Genomic DNA, 14,783 nt, shown 5'->3' on the forward strand with positions numbered 1-14,783 from the left:
AGTATCTATATAAAGCATCTTTTGAAATGAATCGAAGGTGAAACCCGTCAAATTGTCAAATAACAGTTAACCAAAATAATCTTTGAATTGGAGTGTTCACAAATCACAATTCAATCGTTTTTTATTAATCAGCTCTGTGTTTAGACATGCGATAGAATTCAGTGAACGCACTGAAGTTACTTTGTATAGCGCAGGAAAAAAACGCACACATCTACCATAAATCCACGGGGAACTAAATACACACTCTATCAAGTAAAAATTAAAAATAAATAACACTTTCAAATATTTTTTGTTGACATTTATCTTAGCATCACCCGTGAGAATTCATTACCAAAAGACCCTAAACCATAACCCAATGCCCAGACAATGCAAACTTCCGAAAAGGGCAAATACTTTTATCTAAATCTTATGGGGGACCGGCTATCGCACTTGATTAAACTTTGCATTAATGCATCAATAACTATATGTATATTCGTTTCCCTTTCAACAAAATAAAAGTAATAGTCATGATCAGCATTGAAGAAAAAATCATTCATGAAAACATGGGTTTGAAAAGGCTTCTTCAATAAGAAAACTTGCTAATTAGTCTACTTAACTCGTAAAATCAAACCAATGAAAAATCAGTCAAGACTCAATAACTAATTAAACCAGTGAAGAATTGGTTGAACCAATTTAGATTTTTTTTAAATGAAATATTAGCCCATAAGACACGAAATAGTTTGAAATATTCTCATGTTTATACTTTTTATAAACTATAATTATCAACGTTTTATGAATGTTATGACTATTGTTTAGTTTAGTATGCAGATGTTATATATATCTTGACTACTTCGAGTTTGGAGAACATTTTTGAATTATACAAAAATACTAGTTATTACGATTAAGACTTGTTAGTAGTTGGGTTCATGATTTGTTTTTTACTGTATAATATACGAATTATACAAGTAATAAAGTAAAAAGTAAAAATTCTGTTTTCTCACCATGAAAAAAAGAAGCAATTTCTAATTAAGCAAATATCAAAGGAAGTAGATTTATTTGATGGATGCCTCTTATTAGGGGAACTTGAGTCAGTAAATCACGGATGTTATTTTACAAAGAATTGTGTTTGTAAGTTGTGTTCGATTAAAAACGAAAATAATATAATATTTTATGTAAGGATAATAATTTTATATTAAAATTTATTACTAACTTATGAAATAAAAATTTACAAATATATATCAATTACTTCAATTTTCATTTTAATCAAGATAATATAAAAACATTAACATTATCCAAAATAAAATTCATAGAGGCTAATTCAAACAAACTAAATGTACAAAAAATTCTATAGCAACTTCTAGTGGCTGTGACGAGTATAATAACTGCAGATTTCTTCATAAAACGGCGCTGACATCACGACGAAACAATGCCCAAACTACTTAAAAATAGATAAAACTTTTCTGTCAGTATTTCATTTAATTTTTCACCCAATTAAATTGGGTGCTGACTGTCAATTTAAACAAGCAAACTGCCTTGAGGAAATGTCAGACTGGCCAAGCGTTGAATTTGAAGCATACCTGATCATTTCTCACCAATATTCAAATTATGTTCTGGAATTCACAAGAGACGAAACATGAAAATGGGAAAGGATAATATAATTAGAAATGATTTCATTCCAACACGAGAAGACTCGAGAAGAATCTTTCTCACCATCAAGAAGAAGAATCTTTCTCCATCTAAGCAGGTCAAACAGTTGGAACCTTCATGCTTCAGTTCCCCAAAAGATTTCTTCAAAAACCTGCTAACAGGACCCTAACCTCCAAAGATAAAAATGCTACAAGTGTGACACAGTTACAGTACCCTGACATTTAAAATTACGTGCGAGAGGAGTTAGAGAACTTTCAAAATTCTATTATCCTCTATTTTTAATAACTCCTAAATAAGGGTAATTTTATAAAATAAAATAAAACCCCACCCCCCCCCCTTCCTTTTCTCCCTAAATTAAACTCGCAAGCCTAAATGATGTGCACCTTGGTTCCCATGCAAAGGTATTCCTTGCCCAAGAGCCTTGGCTCGAGCAGCATCAAAGTCTCTTTGAGGACTATTAATGCTGAAACTGAATCACATTGAAGCCGGTTTACCACCTTGGTTCCCACATCAAAATGGAGAAATAAATGAAATATTTATTGAAATAAAAACCAGGAAGTGCAGAATATATAATATCTTTGTTGCCAATGACTACTCAAAAACACAATTCCCAAGATGAGACAGTATGAATGAACAGTACCAAAACCTGAAATTCTGTCTACACAGTCATTAAAGTGCATCATTGACTACAACAGGCAACAATTTTCACTAGTAAAAATGTTATCAAACATTTTAAATTTTGTCTGTTCAATTGGTGATTGATCCAAATTCCAAAGGTTCAGAGCTTTTAAACTCTTGCCCTCTTGCTACTGCAGCTTGGGCATTTGTATTGCTTGATGTGCTCAGCCTTAGCAGGAGTAATTTTAACACATTTACCATGGAACCATCTCTCACACATATCACAACAGATCCAGAATTCATCATTGCCATAATTATCACCGCAGGCACCACATGTTGCACCTTGTTCATCCTCCTCCTCGTCCTCTTCTTCTCCACTCTCATCCTCTTCTTTGGGTGATATCTTCATTCCTTTGGTCGAAGACTCAGACTGACGAGACTGTTAATAAGAACCATCCAAAACAGGAAGACCGAAGTGACTTTCCACAAAAGGGCAGTGATAGAAACATAAACAAAGAAATGATTGAAAACTTCATACCACCTTTCCACTTGATTTGCATTTGCTACCATTGTTGTGAGCAGCCTGTTGGTCCTTTGATTGCTTAGCACTTCCTGTCACAAGTTCGAAGATAGTTGGCAGATCATTTATCATCTGAAAAAGCCTTTTCCTGCAAATATCCATTTGAACCAAATCAGAAGAACCTCCTAAATATGATATCATAAATGAACTTTGAACCCAACATTCTCAAGATGTCTAACAATATACCATTTTTTCTGGGGTTCTTGAGAAATATGGCTGATTCATTTTTGTCTTTTTACCCTCCCTACCCCAATATTTTTGTGAAAGAGATATGATCTCTCCCAAATCTTCAGTATTATTCAATCAGACTAATTTTGTACTAAATTGAGATATTCAATTGGGTCACTGTCAACCGTATGGTGAAAAAGGGATTCAATTGGAGACTCAAATATACTCTAGAAGATAAGTAAATGATCTTTGTTAAAATATATAGAAACTATTCAATAATATTGTGATTGCATCTAAGAATAATTTAATGTCCCATAAATTATCTTTCAGGATCAGTGTCCATAATGTTTTACATTTCATTGTTGTTTGCTTATTACATTTCTCACCATCACATACTCCAAAGCTTGTGTTTCCCCTTCAATGCTACTTGAACCTAACACTAAATCCCTAATCAATTGAAAAAAATAATTTTAAAATAGGGAAAAAATAATCATACATTCACAATTTTAATGAAAAGAGTATTTACTCCCGGAGGACTGATTTTTTTTCCCCCCAAAATTGGAGGGAATACTTTTGTTATAAGAACTAAAACCAACATTAGCTTATCTTTTAGCACAAAAGCATGTGATAAATAAAGAAAAATGATATTTATACACTCACTATGTGTATATACCCAATGTGAGATAGGAAGAAGAGAGAGATTAGTGAAAAATGTGATAAGTGAAGTGATGTGACAAGAAGAGACAGATAAGGAGAAAAATGAGGTGGAGGTACTGTGTATAGGTGTATGAATAACATATAATGCATAAATAATTTAGCTTAGCCACATATACATGATGACATAACCATAGTTGTCAATTGTGCGCAATTGTGACGCAGTAGCGGTGGTGCTTGGTGGAGTAGCCTTCGGCCACAACAGATCTGGCATAGCGGCGCGTTTTTTATGTTGCAGCCATCGTGACCAATGGTGGCTGTATTTGCATCCCAAAATGCGGCCATTTGTGGCGCAATAGTGCCATCACAAGGAAAGATATTAACTTTCCTTTTCTACCCTCAAAATGAAGGAATTTTAGGGTTGCTTTAAGGCTAAAAGGGACTTTTAATATTTAATAAATAAGCTAATTTTCCCTTTTTACCCTTATGATGACACAATATTTAGGTTTTTTTAAGGGCAATAGTCTTCTCAGTTTTCAGACCTAACCTCACTTTCTCCTGGGTTTTTTTCTTCCTTTTTCTTTTCGTCACCCCCTCCTCTCATCTCTAGTGCTGTTATGCTTTGCAACTAGAGACACATGACAAAACCCCACTTTTTCTACCCTGTTTTCTTATCCTCCTTCTCTGTTCAACTCTCCCTCCTCCCATCTTTGTCTCTGTTCTACTTTGCAACAATCTCCAATACAGCAGAGCCACTCATCTAGGATGACTTCTATGGCAAAAGCCACTTCCTTTCTTCTCTCTATTCTATGATTTTACAGTCCTGCCTCTGTTATGTTATGCTATTTATGCATATTTGTTTAGCATTATTATATACATAATTATCTACATATGAATATATTTTATATCAATATAAAAAACTTTAAAATAGCAATAATTCTGCTATGCACTTGCCCACGATAGCGTTTTGTGGGTCGTCCGCTACACCACGCTATCTGAGATTAACAATTATGGACATAACAATCCTTTATAACATCACCGCTTAATAGATTTCTTATAACATTATGGACAAAATGTAAAAATTTCAATAAAAAATAGAAATCATACGGAAAAAATTAGGGACTAAAACCAAAGAATGGGTAATTTTATAGGGATGAAAAAACCTATTTAAGCCAAAATTTGTTTAATAGAGGATCACTAAGAAAATACACTATGCCAAACTATCAACCTATTCAGTTATTTACTTATTCTATTCAAAAAATAATATCGATTTCCCATAACCTGAAACTCAAAATTCCATTCATACCTTATTGTTATATCACCAGTCACCACAAACTAACCAAAAATATATAATATAACTTTCACATTCAAGAAAAAGACAAAAACGAGTTTAATCCTATATATTAACCAATAATATATCACCAACTCCCAAGTTTTCACACTTGACGGTGAACAAGTTGAAACCTCAGAAAGTTTCAAGTTACATGACATGAAGCAAAATAGTGCAAGCAACAGAAACTAAAACTGAAAGTGGACAAATATTATAAAAAGAGAAGCCAAGCCAACAAAAAAGAAGATGTTCTTCAATTACAAATTTAATGAATAGATATATTATTTTTACTGTTAAAAAATTTATCAAGATATAAGATACATATAGTTATTGCACATGAAAGGGTAGATTTGCAACGAAGTATGCAAGTGATGTATCTTATATCAGTATGTAAATCTCACATTTCTTTCTCATGCAAATGTGATATATAAGCAATATGAGCACAAACATGTCAATTCAGTATGTAAAAGGACAATATTAAGTCACATTTGGAGACAAGTGATCAATTGATAAAATAATTTTTGAGGGAATATATTGAATTAAAATTAAAGTGTCAGGAACCAAAAAACAAAATTAATAAATAGAAAAGGTGGAATATCTTGCATGTGTATTTTCTAAACTATTCCATCAACAGTATGCTCTTCCTGCAGAGTTGAAAACTAATATTAAGTGCCCACACACAGAAACCTAGTTTTTCCTTTGGTTTAGTGTTTTGAGTGGAAAACAACACTTTTAGCACCAAGCCATCAATGAGTACACACAAAACAATAAGAAATTACATAAATTGCAATCTATAGAGAACAGGATTCTTACCTTTCATTCTTACCAAATCCAAAGCGGGCACCAAAATAGAAAGCAACGGCAAGCAGCCATGAGTCACTGTGAACTGCAACCAGTGATAACCAGTCCTTCTCTTGCATGCCATCCCTAGCAAAGTTTATACCTAATGCTGGCTCAGGAAGTTCAGGAGGCACTTCCTCAACGGGCAAATTCACTTCCCATGTTTCATTTGGAAACCCATATAGACACAAATTCTCCTTCTCTACAATGAGAACAACATATTATTAACAAGTGACAGATTGCACATAGCACTTCAAAGAAACTTATTCTGAGTTCTTCCTGTTTGGAACATTATGAAGGGCAAATTACGTAAATTTCTTTTATAACCAGTCAGATATGTCTAATTCAAATCAATTTTTTTATTGTTGATATTGGATTTTGACATAGTAATTTATCTGTAAAGGATAGATTTGCAGCGAAGTATTCAAACCAATACCTTGCTCGCATTCTCTTCTTTTCTGTTCCCACTATTTAACCATTAATTACTTAACTAACAACTTCCAATTGTCATGAAGCCAAAGAAAACGATAAGCCATTAAGTCTGATTGGACAGAGTGACAAGCATTCAACCTTGCAGATGTAATGGTTACAAATAATGATAACTAACGAGGGTAAAGCAACACAAATGGGGATCAATCAAATGTTAGAACCACTACAGACAAACCAGACCTTCACTTGTACTGTTGATTAATTATTGAAAGAACGGTCAACATCAATTCAAGAGAGGATACAGAAAAAAAAAAAAAAAAAAAAGGAAGGAAGGACACACCAGGATCGCAGAGCTGGTAAAACTTTTCAACGTCTGCAACAACAAAAGAAGAATTGAGTAAACAGAAGACTAATAAAAACGAGAGAGAGAGAGAGAGAGAAGAAAAAGAGTACCGGTAGTGAGAGCCTTAATCAAACCAGCACGTCTACCCTTAAAGTCGCTGAAAACTTCTTCCACTGTTCTTGGGATAGGGTGCGGTATTCCTTCCATCCTCTCTCTCTCTCTCTCTCTGTGTCTCTGCTAAACAATTTAAATTATTGACCCACACCAAGATTTTGGATTCAACGAGGTTTTTTCTTCTTTCTTTGGGTAATGAACCGTTATTGGCTAGGGTTTTCTTTTTTCCCTACTGGAAATAGGGAAAGGGGTAGATGGTGGTGCTTATGTCCGAATTTAAATATGAAGCTTAGAAGAATGGAAATTGAAATAAGAAAGAAGCGTTAGAATTGAAATTTGGTGGAGCAGAGACTATATAAAGAGATGAGGTTCAAAGAACAATAACGTAACAGGGTTCTGCCCCGGACATTATTATTATCACTTCTCTTCCTTTGCCTTAACAATACCTTCCTTTTCTCCTATTTATTTTAATTATTCAATACTTGTTTCAAAAGTAAATAATTATAAAGGAATAATTTTTTATTTTAAAGAAATTTATTTTAATTCAGTATCTTTTCAAAAATATAAATTAATAAATTAATTACTTTTTTATTAAAAGATGTACAATATTTTATTCTAAAAATGAAAAAATTATCCTCCTCTCTTCTTAAAAATAATCTTTCAATTAATTTTGTGAAACTTTGTTAACCGATTTCTTAACATGTTAGTTAATAAGTTAATAAAAAAAACTATTAGAAAAACACATTTAATAAATCATAAAGCACAAATATAATGCATTAATAATATTTTAATAAAAATATTTTTATTTTTCAACTAATATTTTAAAAAATTATTATAAAAATAAATAAAATTCATCTCATAAATTAAAAATAATTATTTTTAAATTTTTAAAGAAATTAAATATTTTCTTAAAATAGACAACATAAATTAATTTTTACTGATAAAGAAATTATTCTATTTTATTACTTAATTTTTAATATATAAAAATCAAGAAAAATGTTCAAATTTTAATTAAAAAATTTTAACAATCATAAAATAATTCTTATTATAGTATTTTTTTTCCTCACAATCACATCTTTTTTTAACCAAAAATCCATCTTATTTTTAAATATATTTTATCACCTAAACTTAATATGTTAGTTTAAATGAAAATTTCAAATGTTGGAAAATATATAAATTATTAAAATGATTAAACATTTAAAAAATAAATTGATAAGGAATGTATCTTATGACTCGTTGTTATATATATTTATTTATTATTATTTGCATTATTTGCAATCCGACGTTTCTGTTTTGTGTTACTAGGGCTGGGCTGGATCAATCATTCAACGTGCACTGATTTGATAATATTTAAGTTAAAATTGAAGATTGAATGAGGTTTGCAAAGGTTTCATTTACCGTTAGCTTACACGCAGAACTGGGAGGAACAGAGAGCACTGCGGAGTAAGCACCTTAGCTTAGACCAGATTGTTACCCTTCCTGTTTTGTGCGTCTATTACTTCTATTTCTACACGATGCTATCCGTCTTAAATTCGCTCTATCCACTTCTATTTTTTCGTGTTCAATGTGTTTGTTGAAATGCTCGTTGAACTCATTTAGTCAAATCACTGACTTGTAAAAAACTGAAATTTTTGTTTGTATTAGTAGTAGTATAACAAAAATAGAATTAAATATTGGTGAAGTAATATGCTGTTGAACAAAGGTTGCATTTGAGGTTCTTATTCACAAGCTATAACAATAATCATGGAGTGCACAGTTTGCTTTGTTGGGTGAAATTGAGTCCGGAAATTAAAAAGTATGGGGTATACAGTTCCTAGTCAACCATTTTCTTTCTTTCTTACTGTTTTTCTTATTTTGATTACATCAAAATCCTTCTTGGCTTGCAATTTTCGGAATATGCTCTCATGCCCTGCCTTAGGTATGATTAATCAATGTCTCAGACTACAAAAGTTGTTTGCCTCTGATTTGGAACCCCATGAAGGAATGTGGCAACTAGCAAGGTAGGGGGAGCCATGCGGACCCCAAGTGTTAAATAAATATATTGGACTTGGACGCTTGAGGAACTTGTATGATGACCAAAAATTTATTTTGTGATGGATGGTTTAAGTCATGATTTGATTGTTGAGTTAAACCTTTCTAGAAATTTCAAAATCTATTATTCTGAAAATTAGTTGCCTTGGGTGGTATAGGAATGCCTCAGCTTGTAATGGAACTTTGTCATTTGAAATCAACATGACTTTGTACAACTGTAGGTTTTAGTTAATATCATGGTGTGCTCTTTTTACTGATTTGCAAGTTAGCCTTCAAAATATTTTAAATGGAAAGGAAAACAGTATTTTTCTTATTGTCATATTTTAAATTCTTTGGAAGAGTAGCATGTAAGGCTTTAATTCAAAAAAAAAAATTGAGAATTGTATTTCTTCTTTGTTCATTACCAGCTTCTGTTTGACATATGAACTGACTTTGCTAAATTGAAATCCTGACAGTCTAGGATTGTGGCTGCTTAATTTTAGTTGTAGGTAATCAAATTGCAGAAAAATAGTCCCGTTTTAAAGATAAGAGAAAGGGTTTTGTGGTTAAAATTTCATGATTTTAGGACTTCCTAATTAATGCCCATTTCTGTTTGAAACAGAAGGAATTTGCAGGGTGAGATATGGTTTTTGAAATTCACTTAGCTACATAGGCTAGCATGAGGGATCAAATGATCTGGATCCGGAGGTTTATTCATTTCCACAAACTCACTTGTAACTTCCTTCATCTCTGGTTCCTCCTTTCATTTCCTTTTGCTTCACAATATATGCACAACTATGAACTCTCTTCACCAAACAAAATTTCTCTCTCTCTCTCTATCTCTGCGGTTGCAGCAGCACATTTGGATGTCACGTCGAGGGGATTTTGCACCCTCACTGCACCTCTTGATTTTACTCAAATTCAAATTTCTCGCCTCCCCACTGTCATCATTCTTGGGCGACCTAACGTAGGCAAGTCTGCATTGTTCAATCGGTGAGTTATTGAAAAACACACACACACTCGCACATGTGTTGATGCTTGCTTAGTCATAGTTACCCAGCCAACTATTAATTATCATTGGTTTTAGTCTAATTCGGAGGAGAGAGGCTCTGGTATATAATACCCCTGATGATCATGTTACCCGTGACATACGAGAAGGAGTTGCCAAGTTGGGTGACTTACGATTCAGGGTCTTGGACTCTGCCGGCTTGGAAGCTGAAGCTTCTTCTGGTTCTATCCTCCACAGAACTGCTTCCATCACTGTAAACGTATTAGCAAGGTCTCACTTTGCACTGTTCCTCACTGATGCAAGGTTTGTTTCCAATTTTCTATAGTGGACACATACCATGCTTTCCTCTCACTATGCCTTTAGGCCAGCCAGAGAGACACCTTTGTCACTATTCAATGCTGCTTTTTACTCAATATGGGATAGAATGAATGAATTTACATATGTTAGATGGATGTTATGTATGTCTATCCCTCAATATGATTTACTAATGTGAGCCATTCTGTTTGTGTTCCTTTGAGTGGTCATCAGAGCCGGACTTCATCCTCTTGACCTGGAGGTTGGAAAATGGTTGCGCAAACATGCACCTCAAATCAAACCTATTGTTGCCATGAATAAATCTGAATCTCTGTTTAATGATAGTGGCTCTCTTGCTTCAGCTGCTAATGAAATGTGCCGGTTGGGATTTGGGGATCCTGTTGCCATATCTGCTGAGACTGGACTTGGTATGCCTGACTTGTATAGGTCTCTTAGGCCCCTCCTGGAGGACTATATGCTTCGTGTCTTGAATGGTAAGGGATATGTCATTCGCCAATGAAATAATGATAACCACAAACTATATGCTCACTTATTATACAATTGATAAACTTTTATCAATTTGGGTTCATGATGGTAGGGTTTGATAAACTAATTATTTGTTAATGAATTTTTTTGTGATCACTCAAGGAGAAAGATCATGCAAGTTTGAACTTATCTACAATATCTTTAATTTTGCAGTTACTTTGCTGTCTAATCTCTTATTCTAATTCTGCATTCGATTGTCACTAATCATAGATGAAGGTGCTCAAGATAATAGCTACAACGAGGATAGTAGCTTCCTTGATGTTGACAAAAGTAAGCTGCCATTGCAGTTAGCCATTGTAGGACGCCCCAATGTTGGTAAATCAACCTTGTTGAATGCATTGTTGCTAGAAGATCGTGTTCTTGTGGGTCCTGAAGCTGGTCTAACAAGGGATTCAATCAGAACTGAGTTTGAGTTTCAAGGAAGAACAATTTATCTGGTAAATATCTATGAATGTTTTGGTTCTGGACTTCTGGTATTATTGATAGAGATATAAGTAGGTATGTTGCTTGTAAGAGGGAAACATTAAAGTTATTTGCTTCTCTGACTTTCAAGTTAGATGATACTGACATACACTTCTTTTCCATTCATGTATGCATACAAGCACCTGTACATGTATCTCTTGTTCTAAAATGCAGTCTTAAAAATATGCAAATCAGCAAGATCTCTTTAAAGTTCATATAAAATATATTGTCATAATAACTATGACACAATTTTGTCCGGGGATCATGATCAACTCGATATCAACTTGCTATAACTCTGATTTTCCTTTAATTCTTTAATCTTTATTCTTGGTACGTTAATTGTATACAGTATACTAAATTGTCTGAACATGACGCTTAGCACGGTTGTAAGCGTCCAAACTTATAGTTTGACAGAGGGTACTTAATAGGCATGCTGAATATGTTTTGCTTCAAGGGTAATAAAGTAGAAGTAAACATTTAATATTGAAATTTCAGTTACATTTTATAACTATATAATCTTATTTTGCTGTCATTCAGGTTGATACTGCTGGTTGGTTACAGAGGACAAAACAGGAGAAAGGAGCAGCATCCTTGAGCATTATGCAATCAAGAAAGAGTCTACTCCGAGCTCATATAATTGCTTTGGTACTAGATGCAGAAGAGGTATATCTGCTACAAGTATTGAACTTTTGGATAACCACACAACTGTGATATTATACATAACAATTTTTTAGCATGTAAAATTGCAATTTCTTGAATATTATTCCAATTTAGTTCACATATTTCAATTAATGAAACTCAAATTTGAGCCTATTAAAATATAATTGTTCTGGTAATTCATTTATTGGGGAGGAAATGTTGAATTTGTTACTTAGGTTTGCTAATTTTGGTTTGAAATACTTCTTTGAAGATTCCCTAGTGCATGTGCGGCATGTTCTCTTTTAGGACAGCAACTGCATCTTATTTCATCCCTCTCTATTTTGCATATCCCTTTTAGGATCTGGATACTCTACAGTTAATTTTTCCTACAGTCATTGGAGTCAGTAATCTCAACCATTAATTATATTTTTTAAAAATAAAATATTAATAAAATAATGTAATTAAAGAGAATGAATGTTGAAAGATGAGACTGCACATCCTGCAGTCATTTTGCAGGGGATCCACATTCCGCCTTTTATTAAGCCTGTCAATTGTGATGGCCTTGGTTCATGAATGACTATGAAGCACATGGAAGTGTGCAGAACATCCTCTTATAACAGCATGATAAACAGAATGATTTTTCCTCCCATCTCCCTTTCTGTAGTTACTTATTAGATTTTGTTTTTTGGATAATAAGAAAATGTAATTACATTTTGTATTGATAAGTTTTTTTAATTGAAAGAATCTATATTAACTAGATTGTGAATGCAAGACGAAGTATGAAACATGCTGAAGTAGTTATAGCCAGACGAGCAGTGGAAGAGGGACGGGGTTTGGTTGTGATTGTGAACAAGATGGATCTTTTAAGGGGCAAACACAAATCATCATCCTATGAGAAGGTTATGGAAATTGTTCCACAAGAAATTCAAACAATTATACCTCAGGTTTGTCAATGAATAATAAGCTCAACTTTAAGTCTTGCTGTTCAAACAATTGGACTGTCGCACGTCTTGCTTTTAAGTGTTATATCTTTAACATGGATTTCAAAATTATGTGTTTGGACATGATGTCAATATTGGTCATGGTTGAAACTTGAGAAAATATCTGTGAGGCTGCCAACTTATCATACAGTCCTTACCATTTTCTTTCTTTGCTTTTCAGGGCATGACTAACAAATTTTACTAATTGTATGGGTTGTGATTTAGCATTGGATTTTGGCATTCAACAGGTAACAGGAATACCGGTTGTATTCATTTCAGCATTGGAGGGACGGGGTCGAACTGCTGTCTTGCATCAGGTCATTGACACGTATGAAAAATGGTGTTCAAGGTTACCTACTGCTCGTCTTAACCGTTGGTTGCAGAAGGTAATTACTCCATCATCACTTTCTGTTGTAACAGTAAAATATGCACTTGGTAGTAAATTTGCTTTCGTATTTCTCTCTTACATTGGTTTTGATCAGGTTATGAGCAGGCATTCATGGAAGGACCAAGCAGCACAGCCTAAGCTAAAGTACTTCACTCAGGTCAAGGCCCGGCCACCTACATTTGTTGCGTTTGTGCGTGGGAAGACTCAACTTTCTGATACAGACATTAGGTTCTTAACGAAGTCATTGAAGGAGGACTTCGATTTGGGTGGAATTCCTATACGGATAATGCAACGTTCTGTCACTAAGAAAGATGCTAGAGGAACTGGCAAGAGTAGCCATTCCGCAAGCACTGGCAGAGTGACTGAAAGGGTCGTGTCTGACAAGAGAAGCGTCTTAGTTGAATAACAAATTTGATTTTTCACTAAAGGACAGGAGCATCATTCCGCAAAAAATTGCAAAAATGAGATTAGAGTCTAGTTAGATGCTTAGAGTAACTTAACTGTAATTTTATTGGCAGTTCAGAGGAGCTTGATTATTTATTATTATTATAACAATATAATATAATATATGTTAATAATATAGGATGTGACAGTCCGGTTGCGTGAACTTTTTTAATTGGTTCTAGTCCTTTACTTGGATGATAATTGAAATGATGTCAATCAATCAAAATTTCAACAGTGATCAAAATTTTCATTACGGTGAGATAAAAAGTGGGGAGGGAGAACGAGAGAATACCATGAGAATCCAATCCACCCACCGAGGAATCTATTTAGAGACCAAAATGATTAACTTCAAAAAGGGGACCAAATGAAGCTCCACAGACTTAGTTACCTCAATCAATCATTGTGGTTGTGGGCACTGCACCACATGCTTTTTAAATTTTATTCGATGAAAAGATTAGATTGTATGTAACACCTCGTAAGTCTAATCATTATTTTGAATGGCTCAACAACGCACAGTGAATCTAAACATTGATTATTCCCTGAGAATGGCAATAATATCACAAAAATTAGCGTCATCATCGGATATAAATTACAAATCCCGACAACTCATCGAAATAAAAGGGACAGACTCCTACACGACACGATGAACTTTCCGCTTATTTTGTGAAGTGAACCAAAAATCAGCAAACCGTGTATGTGGGAGCTTTTTGCATGAGATCAATTGATTAATTTTTATAAAACTATATTTACAATAATTTAATATAAAAAGTGAATTTGATCAATTCAATCTTTAAATTTCAATTTTTCTTAATTTAAATCTAATTTCCAAAACTTTATAATTTGAAGTTAATCAATACATTGTTCTATTACTTTATTTCAATATTTAATATATTAGGAAGACAAAATTATCATTATATTACATGTTTATAATTATCACACTTATACGCATAGGATGATTAAGATAATATCATATAATTTAATGATTGGATTAATATTTTTTTATAAAGTGTTGATTAAAAGTATAATTTTACAGATAATTTATTAATTAGTATCAACTGATTCTATCATATATTTTCTATAAAAAAAAAAAGAAGGTATATATAATTTTTTAAAAAATGAGGAAGGGAGAGGCTAAAGTGGTAGATCCACCCATACCTCTGAAATTAAAAACAAATAAGCTATACGACATTTTAAAGAAAATATTATCGTTTATAATGATCTGGACGAAGGCGAAAAAGCATAGATTTAGTTTCATCAAAAGGCATAATAATAAGACAATGACTTGTGCTAACATAATGCAAAGAATGAA

The 14,783-nt window shown here is 33.2% G+C and overlaps 2 protein-coding genes across 11 annotated transcripts; one reads left to right on the forward strand and one right to left on the reverse strand.

Annotated features, from left to right (window-relative positions):
- Nucleotides 1–1,156: 1,156 nt before the first annotated feature.
- On the reverse strand, nucleotides 1,157–7,140 carry LOC113847208 (PHD finger protein Alfin1). Of its 8 annotated transcripts, XR_003501763.1 has the most exons (7): nucleotides 6,699–7,140; nucleotides 6,586–6,618; nucleotides 5,790–6,018; nucleotides 2,786–2,912; nucleotides 2,010–2,683; nucleotides 1,690–1,840; nucleotides 1,157–1,589 (listed from the first exon to the last, which is right to left on the reverse strand). XR_003501763.1 is itself a non-coding variant. In XM_027476169.1 (5 exons), the coding sequence occupies exons 1-5, from the start codon at nucleotides 6,793–6,795 to the stop codon at nucleotides 2,414–2,416; spliced, it is 741 nt and encodes a 246-aa protein (XP_027331970.1). In that variant the 5' UTR covers nucleotides 6,796–7,127; the 3' UTR covers nucleotides 1,486–2,413. The 8 variants fall into 8 exon arrangements, 6 of the variants coding, with proteins under 6 accessions (XP_027331970.1, XP_027331968.1, XP_027331969.1 ...); XR_003501762.1 differs by having other exon boundaries at nucleotides 1,491–1,589; nucleotides 1,690–2,683; nucleotides 2,783–2,912; nucleotides 6,699–7,127; XM_027476169.1 differs by having other exon boundaries at nucleotides 1,486–2,668; nucleotides 6,699–7,127.
- Nucleotides 7,141–8,080: 940 nt separating this feature from the next.
- On the forward strand, nucleotides 8,081–13,642 carry LOC113847204 (GTPase Der). 3 transcript variants are annotated; one of them, XM_027476159.1, is made up of 10 exons: nucleotides 8,081–8,145; nucleotides 9,338–9,446; nucleotides 9,567–9,705; nucleotides 9,800–10,024; nucleotides 10,250–10,509; nucleotides 10,772–10,998; nucleotides 11,561–11,686; nucleotides 12,421–12,606; nucleotides 12,891–13,028; nucleotides 13,125–13,603. In XM_027476159.1, exons 2-10 carry the CDS (start codon nucleotides 9,392–9,394, stop codon nucleotides 13,434–13,436), a joined length of 1,668 nt encoding a protein of 555 aa, XP_027331960.1. In that variant the 5' UTR covers nucleotides 8,081–8,145; nucleotides 9,338–9,391; the 3' UTR covers nucleotides 13,437–13,603. The 3 variants fall into 3 exon arrangements, with proteins under 3 accessions (XP_027331960.1, XP_027331959.1, XP_027331958.1); XM_027476158.1 differs by having other exon boundaries at nucleotides 8,084–8,145; nucleotides 9,335–9,446; nucleotides 13,125–13,642; XM_027476157.1 differs by having other exon boundaries at nucleotides 8,115–8,145; nucleotides 9,335–9,446; nucleotides 9,561–9,705; nucleotides 13,125–13,459.
- Nucleotides 13,643–14,783: the final 1,141 nt, after the last annotated feature.

This window comes from Abrus precatorius, unplaced genomic scaffold (genome assembly GCF_003935025.1).
Source record: "Abrus precatorius isolate BTA unplaced genomic scaffold, Abrus_2018 Scaffold8, whole genome shotgun sequence".
Taxonomy (NCBI): Eukaryota; Viridiplantae; Streptophyta; class Magnoliopsida; order Fabales; family Fabaceae; genus Abrus; species Abrus precatorius.

What these genes read in the sequence shown, in the direction of transcription:
- LOC113847204 (XM_027476157.1), top strand. Translation starts at nt 9,392, where the DNA reads ATGAGGGATCAAATGATCTGGATCCGGAGGTTTATTCATTTCCACAAA. An exon ending in TCATTTCCACAAACTCACTT is followed by an intron (nt 9,447 to 9,560) that starts GTAACTTCCTTC and finishes CTATCTCTGCGG; the next exon opens with TTGCAGCAGCACATTTGGAT. An exon ending in TTCAAACAATTATACCTCAG is followed by an intron (nt 12,607 to 12,890) that starts GTTTGTCAATGA and finishes GGCATTCAACAG; the next exon opens with GTAACAGGAATACCGGTTGT.
- LOC113847208 (XM_027476163.1), bottom strand. Translation starts at nt 6,795, where the DNA reads ATGGAAGGAATACCGCACCCTATCCCAAGAACAGTGGAAGAAGTTTTC. An exon ending in GATTAAGGCTCTCACTACCG is followed by an intron (nt 6,619 to 6,698) that starts GTACTCTTTTTC and finishes TTGTTGTTGCAG; the next exon opens with ACGTTGAAAAGTTTTACCAG. An exon ending in TTACCAGCTCTGCGATCCTG is followed by an intron (nt 6,019 to 6,585) that starts GTGTGTCCTTCC and finishes TTCTCATTGTAG; the next exon opens with AGAAGGAGAATTTGTGTCTA.